The sequence below is a fragment of the Medicago sativa genome, chromosome 3, assembly GCF_051527215.1.
Source record: "Medicago sativa cultivar Bolivia chromosome 3, Bolivia_mono, whole genome shotgun sequence".
Classification (NCBI taxonomy): domain Eukaryota; kingdom Viridiplantae; phylum Streptophyta; class Magnoliopsida; order Fabales; family Fabaceae; genus Medicago; species Medicago sativa.
In genome coordinates this window covers 46,650,337-46,663,311 of record NC_140751.1, presented here as the reverse complement: position 1 = coordinate 46,663,311, position 12,975 = coordinate 46,650,337, and the positions used below count along the sequence as shown (strand labels likewise).

Genomic DNA, 12,975 nt, shown 5'->3' with positions numbered 1-12,975 from the left:
CAAAGTCAAAACTTGCTTTGACTGCATTTAATATAGCCTTTTAAAAATACTCCCTCAGTCTCACAATAATAGTCTCTTTAGCATTTTTTCTTTTTCTCAAAATAATTGTCACTTTAGAATACCAATGCAGCATTTATTATTTTTTTCCATTATTATACCCTTATTTATTGAATTACATCAAACTTAACTACTCCACTAACTACAATTAATAAGGGTATTTTAGTAAATGATATTAATTTTAACATTGCAATCAGCACAATCAATCATTTCCTTAATAACCGTGCATAAACCTTAAACGACAATAATTTAGAAACAGAGGGAGTATAGGCTAACAAATTTATAATTGTCAAATACGTTGTCATTGATCAAATAAAACAACTATCAAAATACACCGAGCTATTGCCCTATCAACGCTTCGGTCGCTTGAGCAACGTCGATCTCGTCTTTCAACGTCGTAAGAATTCTTAGAATATATGTTATCAAAACAGAATGTCTAGCAATATCTTTAATCGGCTTACGTGAGTTACCTGATATTCTGGAAGCATGTCTCAAAAGGTCGGACAAGGAGTAATCTTTGTTGTAACAAAACGGACAACGATATATCGAATCAGAGATTTCAAAATTGTAGTAATCATCCTTCAATTTTGTGTAATATCTACGCTCATAGTATTCCAAATCAGATTCATAGGTATGTTTTGATTTTCTTCGGTACGTAACAATAGTAGGGATGTTATTACAAACCCTAATAACCGGAATTGGTTCTCCTCCTCTGTTCGGATTGTTTCTGTTGTTGTTGTTGTTGTTGGCGTTATTGTAAACCTTAGCTGTCCACGCCGTCATCTGATCTAATAGTGCTTTGATGTCCGTGGTAAGAGTCGCGGTTATGCTGTCAAACTTTGCCCTCGTCATCAGTTGATCTCCCATGGCTGATCCGTTAGGAAAAGAACAGGAGAAACCTGCTCTGATACCAACTGACGCAGTACAGAAGCGTAGGGTTAGCAAGAGCTAAACCTAGATAGAACAGAACAAGTTTGCAGGCGACAAACTTGTGAAAACAGGGTTGCAAGCGACAAACCTATCAAAATAAGGGTTTCCAGAATCCACCAGAATTGAGAGAAAAGTCTCGAATATTATTAATGAATAAAAGTGTGCCTCTTAGGCTACATAAGTTCTGCTTATATAGTGAAAGAAATAACGAACCCGTGGGCAAAAATAAAATAAAACGAAATAATAATAAAAAATTCTAGAAAATTACTAAGATTTGGCTAAATAATAAATACTACTAAATTACTAATAAAACCCTCCTGCATCATACTCCATCGAGTACGAGTACTCATAGACAAGTGAAGTCAACATTACCGTCATCGATTGTATCAAAATGTCTAGAGAGTGATCAACATAATACCCAAACCATGAGATTCTCCCATAATGCAAAGTGGACTATCATTTTGGGTTGTCATTCCTCATATACTTAAATTCTACATCGAACAGTTTTATCCAATGAATGTGAAATTCATAATAATTAGGAGGAGTGCGTTTCTTGTGCAAATCAGCATCCAATGACAAAATTATCTATTTTAATATCTGCTAGCATGTCGGTGCACTGCGTGCGTGCATTCACACAATGAAGTGATACAAAAAAGTTTGGCCAAATACCTCTTTAGGTCCTTCAAGTTTTATTTTGTTCCCGTATTGGTCCTTTAAGTTTTTATAGTTTCAAAATGGTCCTTTAAATTGCACAATGTTTATAATGTAGTCATTTTCCATCCAGTTCAGTTAAATAGGGCTTACATGGTGGTTAAGCACTGATGTGGCACATCCACATCACGTCCACATCAGCAAAAACTATTTTTAATTATTTTTTATTTAATAAAAACTCAAAATTATTAATTATTTTTTATTTAATAAAAACTCCAAAAATTAGAAGAGAAAAATCATCACTATCCCTTTATCTTCATCTTCAACTCAAACAAATTCATCATCTTCCTAACTATCTCCACATAAACATCATCATCAACTTCAAACTTACCATCAGATTTAAATTCTCAATTTTTTTTCTTTGATACTTCAATTCAAATAGCTTTAATCCAGATTTTTCTACAGCTCATATCTAAATTTTACTAAATCTCAATTCTATAACTCATATTCAACTAGAATGCCTTCTGCATTTTTTTCGATTTCTAGTTACAAACCCACAAATTCATAAATTTTGATGCCAAGTTCAAGACCAATACTCTTAAATTCAAACTCATCTCTTTTATTATCAGATCTGACTAAAATCATCTCATGAACTAGGAATCCATGTATTATCATTGGTAAAACAAAGAAAGAAATTAAAACCAAATTGGTATGTTTGCTACTCCTAAGAATAATGATGGGCAATCCGTAAAAAAAAAAAAAATATATGATGAAAAAGAGATAAGCAAGAATTAAAACCAAATTGAGTTTTTTTTTTAATGTGTGAGACAAAAGAGGAAGAAATCTAAAAAAAGAATAGCTTCACCATAGGTCATACAAGATAAATGGTTAGATTGTGCATTTCTTTTGAAACTTATCATGTTCTCCCTCATCTGATATCAATAGCTTCACTTTCCAAACTTTTCTCATCTTGCTCCCACCTCCCACAACCAGCAACAACCTTAACAACCAGCTTCACAAAAACACCATCAATAATTGAAACATCTTCAAATGTGTGAACCAAAGCATGGCTTACCTTCATTTTTCTTCCACTGCAATTCAAAATCACACATCTCGCAAAACACCCAACTTTCTTCTTCACCAAATCTAGTCAAGTAATAAAATTGCAGATTTACCCATCATAAAAATCGAAACAAGTAATAAAATTAAGTTTTGTTTTGGTTTATGGTGAAATTTAGAGAATTGTAATGGAGCACAGTCCCTCACAAAGCTTCAAATACTCTTTGTTTTTCAATCAAATTGTGGGTGGCTAGATGATTGTAGACTTCGATTTTTTTCTTCATGAAAATTGCAGATTGTGTTGAATTTGATTTTGTGTATGGCAATGTGTTCCTCATAGAAGCAGCTGCAATATTAAATTGATTTCAAAGAGGAGAAGATCGTTTCACCATTTTAGTTTGATTTACTCTAATTTTTAAACCATAGTTAAATCATATGAAAAATTAATTAAAAAATATAATGTTGGAGAAGATACTAGGGGAGTCAGGAATGAGAGCTGTTGGTAAAGATCTATGTGATTCAAACTATGCCTATTGCAAAGTTGGCGGTGGTGTAAGGAAAGTTGGTGGTGTGTCTGATGTTGTTAGTGGTGGGGAGGAGAGAGAAGGGTGGTGGAAGGTGTAAAAGAAATAATCTATTGTTGTAAGTGTATGATAAAACCGTGCTCTTCAATTAATCTATTGGCTAAATTGAACTTTCCCATGGTGGGAAAGTTTTACCCTTTCCCATGTTAAATGCCACCAGATATGAATATGAAGATGAAGATATGAATGTTAAGATGAATGTATGGATATAATTATGAAGATCTGAGTTTGGAGGTTTTAATTAATTTATTTAATAAAAATTAAATAATAAGTTATTTTGTTTATTGATTAAGAGTCGCCACGTCATCATTTTACTACCACGTAAGCATCTTTAACAGAGTTGGATGGAAAATGACTATGGTGCAAACATTATGCATCTTCTGCTACGTACTAATTTTAGATATCAAATTTATGATAAACAGAAGACATATTGAAAACAAACTGATTAACCAAATTCACATCGAATGATAACATTGACAAGTGAAAAATAAATAATGATGATGATGATGATGATGATGATGATGATGCAAAGAACCAAAGTGACGGAACCCAATTGGATTATCTATTGGTGTTGACTTGAGACTTTCAAGTATGCTTGTCTCAAGGTCTTATTTTCGATTTTCTTACCAATTTTGATGGTATTTTCGATTTTTTTTTTTTTAAATTTCGATGGTTTAGTTTGACTTCTACGAAAAAAATAACCGAAGTGTATATAGACTATATCATACATTTCACCGAATGAATAAAGAAAAGAGAAAAAGAGTAGATGTGGTTCATGTGGGTGGTGTGCTTTGTTAAAGCCTTCACATTGTATTATAGTGGTTACTTATGCTGCAAGTAACTGTTGACAGCTAAGCTAATCTAAGACCATTTACAATGGTTCAACACTCAAGTTCAACACCCACTTTTTCTCTTCCCAATACTCCACATCATTTTTCATCTCTTATTCAACACTCATTCAACTTTTACCTTCTCCAATGGTTTTTCATTCAACACTCTACCCCACCACTTTTTATTTCATATTCTTATTTAATAATTTTATATTTTTGTTTTTATGATAACATAAAATTCCAACTATAGATTATAATTAAATTAAAATAATAAACACTTAACAATTTATCTTTTAGATTTTTGTAAAAACAAAATTTTATTTAAATAATTTAATTTAGTTTCACTAAAAAGAAGATTAAAACTTCAAAAGAAAAGCTAATAGAAAGATAATAATATTAAGATAGTGGAAAATTTCGTTTTTTTCTGTGTCCAAATCAAATGAACCAAGTCTCTATTTATAGACAAAAAAAAAACATGAATTTTGGTAAAAAAAATTAAAAAAAATAATTTGCAATGAAATAATTGAGTTCAAATTATTAATTTGATAAAAATTTAGACAGCCAGTCAAGAAATAACACGTCTCGAGCATTATCCTCTCCCCTCTTCTCTCTCCGTGTCGCGCCTGCTTCACTCTCCCTTGTCGGCGCGTGTGCCACACTTGCCCCTTTTGGCCAACAAAAAACTGACGCGTGGCAACCCGTTCTGGCATTGTTCAGAACTCAACATAATTGAATGCTTTCATCTCCTCTTTCCTCCACATCATTTTCCATCCAACTTCAACTCACCATTGCAAGGCTTCAACATGTTCAATGTGGCTTTCAACACCACCATTACACTTAGTCTAACCAACTGTAACTGTTTTGCAACTGTTTTGCAGTTAGTTAGATAGGTTAGTTATAGTTTGTTAGAAGCTATAGATGAGAGTAGTTAGTTACACTCTATATAAGGCCATACTCTATATAAGGCCATAACACCTCATTGTAATAATCAGATTGTTGAATAATAAAATTTCTTTTTTCTCTTTTTCATTGTCTTCTTCAAGTCTCTGCACATTGCAAGCATAGTTTACATTTTCGTGGAGGTTGAGATTAACCGTTAACATGCTTTGTTTTCAGAATATATGAAAATAATTAAAGAAACTAAAATATTCTTACACGCTAAATATATAGAAGGTTTATTAGACTTCTAGTATGGGGATGTGTCTGCCATAAACAATAGTGGTTACCAACATTTTATGAAAGAAATTTCCAAAATATATTTAAAAAGTTGCAATGGTTAAATAAAAACTTTTTAGAGAAATGTGTAATATTTGACAATTGAGGTAATGTAACCATTCACAAACTAACTCTTTTAAATGATTGCTTCTCTTCACAGAAGGATATAAGTTTCTCTATAAATAAAGACACTTTGGAGGCAGAAAAGAATTGAGAGAAAAAGATTTAGAAAAATATATAGAACATCACATTCTCGTGAGTCTAAATTCTGCCGAAAATAATACTAAATCATTCTTTCTTTTCTCTAGTGCACTGAAAAAATTGACATATATAACATTATTCTGAAAACTACCATTGATCGATGCACTTGGTATGAATGTGCAAGTCACGTCAAGGATTCTATTGTATCTTGAAAGGGATTTACTAGTATACCTTTTTGCATCTAGTTGCCATAACTGATCGGGGCGAATCGAACCTAAATGTTAGTGTGTCCCACACACACTTTGGAATTTATGTGCACTCCTCGTCATGTTCAATTTCTTCATCTTCTTGATCAAATTATTGTAGTAGACTCTCAACACAAGTTCTAACACATTTGCGATAATGGATTGAATTCATTGATGGCTGAGAGACAACTAGAGGTTTTTTTTTTTTTTTTTGGTTACTAGAGACAACTAGAGGCAACTAGAGACAACTAGAGATTTGGGATTAAAATAGTTTAATCATTTTGTATTTAATTTTTTTTTTTATGTTTATATAGATAGTTTTTACCCTTCGATTTTTTGAAGGATAGATCAATCATAGAAATGTTAATTTTTTTCAAATGATCTAACTCATATACTCACGATCAATTCAATCTTAATTGAAACACATTAACCATAGTTTTTTTTTTATAATAAACCCTAAAAAACTTGGTTTAATTAAATTAAATTAAATTGTCCACCTGTGTTTAATTCCGAGAATATTTAATTAATGACAAAAACTTAGATATAAAAAAACTGAATTATATCTCTGATTTTGTCATTTAGTTTGGTTATAAGTTTTAATTTCCCATCTCTAATTTTGATCAATATTTCTATTTTTTTCTAGGAGTGTTAAATCTATGAGTAATGATATTTGTATATTTTTTTTTGACAACTTATGTGACAATTTTTTTCTCTTTTTATTAATAAAAAACAATAGAGAAAGAAAAAGAAAAAGAGAGTAAAAACATAGAGAGAAAATTATACAAAAGTTATTATAAAATGGTTGTACAGATATCGTTTATGTAAATCTATTGCTACTATGTTTCTTTTGTGTGTCTGATTATGTCATTGATGCACGGGTGCATGTAGGGGTAAGTTATGTAATAATTAATAAATAATGCAATGTCTTGCTTGAATATTAAGCTGCGTGCCCTCAATGCCCTTCTACTTAATAGCATATATATCTCCTGTTACAACAAGTTATTTTTATACCAAAAAACTATCTTATATGGAATTGACAAACATCCACATCTACATGTACATACAAACTTTAGCATATTTTCATTTGATGAGTCATGCTTCACAAAAGACAAAAAGAGAGATAACTAATATTAAAAAACAATATAGAATTAGAATAGTGGATATATGGATCTCTAATAAAACAAGCAATTAACCTTATAATTTATTTTTTTGAATCAATATCATTTTCAGCATCTTGTGTTTAATATCAATATTCTCATGCATATCTTGTTCTAATTCAAGTTATATTTATACATTACCTCCTTGTATCCTCCGAGAGGTGGGAGAGTATTACAAAGTGCCAGTTGTAAAAACATAGAAATCATCATCAAAATGGGAAAGAAAGTAATTAATCAAGCTTCAACATTGAAATCATCTAAGAATATTCATGAGAAACAACAATTCAACAACTTGATTAAGGTTTTAAAGCCTAAAGTCTACATCACTAAAAGCTCAAGTTTCAAGAAGTTAGTTCAAGAACTAACTGGAAATGGAAATGGAAACATTTTGTCTCCACAAACATTGGAAGTACCAAAAGTTGTTGAGAGTTGTAACATTATTGAATCTGAAACTACTAGTGTTGAAAATGCTTCATTTTCACCTGAGGCAACAAGTTATAACTCATCAAACACATCTGAATTTTCTAGTGATGCATTGTTGAATGAAGAATTCAACCAAGTTTGCAACCAGCTATGTTTAGATGAATCATTGTTCTTCCAAGACTCTTTTGTTAACCAACCCCTTGATGAATTGTTGGCATTCCAGAATCTTGAATCATTGCTTTTTGATGTTGAAACAAATCCTCCATTTTACAGCTTTTATGAACAGATTGAAATGCCAGATGTCAGCATATATGACTATGAGTTATCCGGATTGCTTTGAACATGTCTCTCCTTCATGGAAGATCATTGATGATTTTGTTTTTGTTTATATTTTATTTTCTTGTGTGTGTTTTGTATAATGTGTAGAATTATAGTTAAGATGCATATGTGTGCATATATATTCTTTTGTATATATAATACATATCCTTGGTACTAATGTATAGTTACAATTTTGATTTCTTTATAATTGGTTCATTAGTTTGTTTCCTTAGATTTTGCCTGCTACTTGAATCATGATATGGTACCATGTATTGGTATTAACTTGACAGTTTCAGTTTAAAAGTAAAACAGTCATTGCTATTATGATCTATATAGAGATCTAAATGTCGAATCAGTCGTTGACATTAGCTTGTTTAGCGACATTTAGTACATCGGTCTCTAAATCGATCACAAACTCATTTAAGGAGATATATAGTACCTCATAACAAAATTTGGTTGTTCCCGAGAGATAAATAATTCCGACACTAAATCGATTGCTTTCACTTCATTTCTTTTGTTGAAAATAGTCTAATCGAACGACTCACAGTCAGTTTCAGTATTTTGTATCTGATTTATAAGTTGATGAGTAAATTAATCACTGCAGCAAAAATGTTTGATTTGCTACAATAGGGAAAGGAAAAACTGAAAAAGGATTTGTTTTGTCACCATGTCACATTCATTATTTAGTTTATATATTTTTGACAAGTTAGAATGTTGATATAGACTCTTGTACCCAAAAAAAAAATGTTGATTTAGACTCGAGAGTAAATTAAATCAGAGTGGCAGAAAGAAGACAAATAATTGAATTATTCATTGATTGATAGCGTGCCCTAGTCCTTCTACCTGATGTACATTTTTTGTCTTTAAAGAATCTCAGCTTCCGTGAGGCCAGCAAACCATATATAGACTACGAGATGCTGTTAATATTTTATTTAGCTTCATAAAATGACATATAAAAACTTTTTTCGTCAAGTAGCTAAGTATATGTTGTAAACAATTAATCATAAGATCGAGTTATTATATGAAATTAAAACACACTTACTTGAAAATCATGATTACCGGATTCGCCGAGATTTAAGACAAGAGTCTTCCTTTGTCTTTCACATGTTCCATTTAGGCTTTTCAATAGGGCAAACCACTAATGAGCAGAATATCTGCAGTTGATCTCTGCAACGTGACAAACATATCAATCAACTGAACCATGTTGTGCTGCCAAAAAATCGAGAACATGCTCCTCACGTCGTCGTCGTTCTTTAATTCTAGCCGACTGAACGTTATTCTCCCGTCGTCCAACGTTGGACGTTCATACCAAATGTATTTCACCCTCCTTGTGTCTCCGAGGTTGAGTCCTTGGTTGATTTCATCCAGTTGATCCTTGAGATCTTTTAACGTGACATTAATGTACCGAACCTTGAACATCTGAGGATTTCCACCGTTCAAGTGTATGCTAACACTGAACAAATCGGTCATTGTTTCAAACCTACCCACACCATAAAAAATTTAACAATCAATGAAAAACTCATTCAAACATTTCATCAAACATTTGGAGTGCAAATTATACATAAACCCTAAAACTGATAACTACAACATAAACATGCAAACATCTAAACAATTAAGCAATATAAATCATTTACATGTAACATTGTATTATTTCTTGCCAAAAAAATCAAAATTTGAAATAAACTCTAATACTAAAAAAATCTAATTTAAGACAAAAAAATCCAACATAAACATGCAAACATCTAAACATCATTACAATTAAACAATATAAGTCATTTACATATAACATTGTATCATTTCTTGCAAAAAAAAAAATCAAAATTGTAACAAAACACTAAAACTAAAAATTTTTAATATAAGTAAAAAAAATCTATCATACCAACATAATTTAAGTGAAAACATACTTGTTATTGGAGTGATGTTTGATTTGAAGTTGAAAGAATTTCGGATTTAGGTAATTTGAAAGAGATTTGAGAGAGATGAGATTGGAAATGAGGAAATGAGGTTCTGTCTGACCTTAATACAACACGTAACGTGAGTTAAGTCACACAGCGTGACTTAACTCACGCAGCAATAGTTAACTCACGCAAGAACAATTTTTGTTGGGTATAGAGCAGAATTCATAGATAATGGGCTTAATATGATTTGTGTAGAAACATAGTGTAGGCCCGAACACTAAGGTCCATGATGGGTGGTACCTAGGGTTGCACGGTTATAAATAGAAAGGCTATGTCCCATTTGCCATCACTCTAACTAGAATTTTGCTCTCCGCCCTGCACTTTTAGCTCGGGCCCTGCAGCCATTCCGAAAATACCCCTGCGCTAGTTAACTAGCGCAAGTGTAAAAAAACGGGACTTAATTTTTACACGTGCGTGACTTAAGTCACGCTGCGTGAGTTAACTCACGCAGAAATTAACACTTACGTGAGTTAACTCACGTAGAAATTAACACTTACGTGAGTTAACTCACGTAGTATTGTTTTTCATATTCAACAATGCTTTAGCATATTCACGTTTGGTGATCTTGTGAACTACTGATTATTTGGATCACAAACATGTCTCAAAATAAAAAGTTAGAAAAGAGAAAAAAGAGCAAACCTGATTGTATGGAAGAACATCAGATTTGAACCTCACACGATCACCTTTGTCGCAATGAATATCTTCTGAAACATTTTTAATAGTAACACCACTGGTACCATAATATCTCTCTTGCTCATTTCATCAGTTACCACTAATCTTCCACCATGTATTAATCCCTTAGCAAATTTCATTCTAAAATCACTTTTTAGATCAAAACGTTTACCAAGACAATCCAAAGCTCTCTTCTCCATTGGAAACATCATCAAACTACCACCCTCATCTTCCATATTCACCAACTACAATAATAAAAACACAACAACTTGTTATCAAAGATCACATATACATGTACATAACTTTATAGTATATTATATTGGTTGCCAAACGTGACTTACTGTCACGTCAGGCGGTTGGTTTCACTTTGAACCAATTCTCATTTTTTAACAATTGAATATGAAAAACAATACCTACGTGAGTTAACTCACGTAAGTGTTAATTTCTGCGTGAGTTAACTAACGTAAGTGTTAATTTCTGCGTGAGTTAACTTACGCAGCGTGACTTAAGTCACACATCTGTAAAAATTAAGTCCCTTTTTTACACTTGCGCTAGTTAACTAGAGAAGGGGTATTTTCGGAATGGCTGCAGGGCGCGAGCGAAAAGTGCAGGGCGGAGAGCAAAATTCTAGTTAGAGTGATGGCAAAGGGGACATAGCCTCACTATTTATAACCGTGCAACCCTAGGTACCACCCATCATGGACCTTAGTGTTCGGTCCTACACTATGTTTCTACACAAATCATATTATGCCCAAAAGCCCATTATTTATGAATTCTGCTCTATACCCAACAGAAATTGTTCTTGCGTGAGTTAACTCTTGCTGCGTGAGTTAAGTCACGTTGTGTGACTTAACTCACGTTACGTGTTGTATTAAGGTCAGACAGAACCTCATTTCCTCATTTCCAATCTCAAATCTCTTTCAAATTACCTAAATCCGAAATTCTTTCAACTTCAAATCAAACATCACTCCAATAACAAGTATGTTTTCACTTAAATTATGTTGGTATGATAGATTTTTTTTTACTTAAATTAGAATTTTTTAGTTTTAGTGTTTTGTTACAATTTTGATTTTTTTTTTGCAAGAAATGATACAATGTTATATGTAAATGACTTATATTGCTTAATTGTAATGATGTTTAGATTTTTGCATGTTTATGTTGGATTTTTTTGTCTTAAATTAGGTTTTTTTTAGTATTAGAGTTTATTTCAAATTTTGATTGTTTTGGCAAGAAATAATACAATGTTACATGTAAATGTCTTATATTGCTTAATTGTTTAGATGTTTGCATGTTTATGTTGTAGTTATCAGTTGTAGGGTTTATGTATAATTTGCACTCCAAATGTTTGATGAAATGTTTGAATGAGTTTTTCATTGATTGTTAAAATATTTATGGTGTGGGTAGGTTTGAAACAATTACCGATTTGTTCAGTGTTAGCATACACTTGAACGGTGGAAATCCTCAGATGTTCAAGGTTCGGTACATTAATGTCACGTTAAAAGATCTCAAGGATCAACTGGATGAAATCAACCAAGGACTCAACCCCGGAGACACAAGGAGTGTGAAATACATTTGGTATGAACGTCCAACGTTGGACGACGAGAGAATAACGTTCAGTCGGCTAGAATTAAAGAACGACGACGACGTGAGGAGCATGTTCTTGATTTTTTGGCAGCACAACATGGTTCAGTTGATCGATATGTTTGTCACGTTGCAGAGATCAATTGCAAATATTCTCAGTAATTTGATTCCGCCATAAGATCGTGATTGAGTAGGGAATGCACCTTCCAACTACAACAATTGTCTTACCTCTGAATTTGGGTAAATTCAAACTTGCTAAACAACAACTCTCAAGCATTCACTTGGAAGTTTTATTGTTCCTTTCAAAACAACATGTATTATGCACAATCAACTATATAAGTTATGAGATCGAATTCCTTCATATAAGATGAGTGTCACGGAATGCACCTCATTCTTTATGTGATGACTCGTCTTATATGAGGGAATTCGATGTGATAACATATATAGTTAATTTTGCATAATACATGTTGTTTTGAATGGAACAATAAAACTTCCGGGTGAATGCTTGAGAGCTGTTGTTTAGCAAGTTCGAATTTATCCAAATTCAGAGGTAAGACAATTGTTGTACCACATATCTCTACCCGGATGTAATGTAATGATATGACATATTTAGAAACTATATGGAATGTAATGTAACTTTTATTTGAATTTATTTAATACGCAACTTTCTTCAAATTTATTTAATACGTAATTTTTATTCGAGAAATAGTGAAGAGGAGGAGGATATTTATTGGTGGTTCAAGGTAACATAGCAGTTAATGAGGTCAAAAAACGTGAAAAAACATAAAAAAAATGTGTAAAAATCATTTAAAATACATTAAAATGCATGGGGCAGCGTGAATTATCTCACACTGCTGTGGCCGGTGGTATGTGCTCAAGAACATGTTTTTTGGATGATGGTCAGTTATTCAACCTTGATTTTACACCATTTTTACACGTTTTTTTTCTTCCACTTTTTTGACTGCATTTATTGCATATAAAACCTATGTTACCATTCCCCATATAAATACCCCTCCAACCCAACGTGAATTTGAATATTAAAATTGCGCATTAATAAATTCGAAAATAAAGTTGCATATTAATAAACGTGAGAT

General features: G+C 32.1%; 2 protein-coding genes across 2 annotated transcripts; both read right to left on the bottom strand.

The window, feature by feature from the left end:
* Window positions 1-396: 396 nt before the first annotated feature.
* Window positions 397-924, bottom strand: LOC146937773 (uncharacterized). The gene has a single exon (XM_085749518.1). The coding sequence runs from the start codon at window positions 922-924 to the stop codon at window positions 397-399; it is 528 nt and encodes a 175-aa protein (XP_085605644.1).
* Window positions 925-8,792: 7,868 nt separating this feature from the next.
* On the bottom strand, window positions 8,793-9,140 carry LOC146937772 (uncharacterized). The gene has a single exon (XM_085749517.1). The coding sequence runs from the start codon at window positions 9,138-9,140 to the stop codon at window positions 8,793-8,795; it is 348 nt and encodes a 115-aa protein (XP_085605643.1).
* Window positions 9,141-12,975: the final 3,835 nt, after the last annotated feature.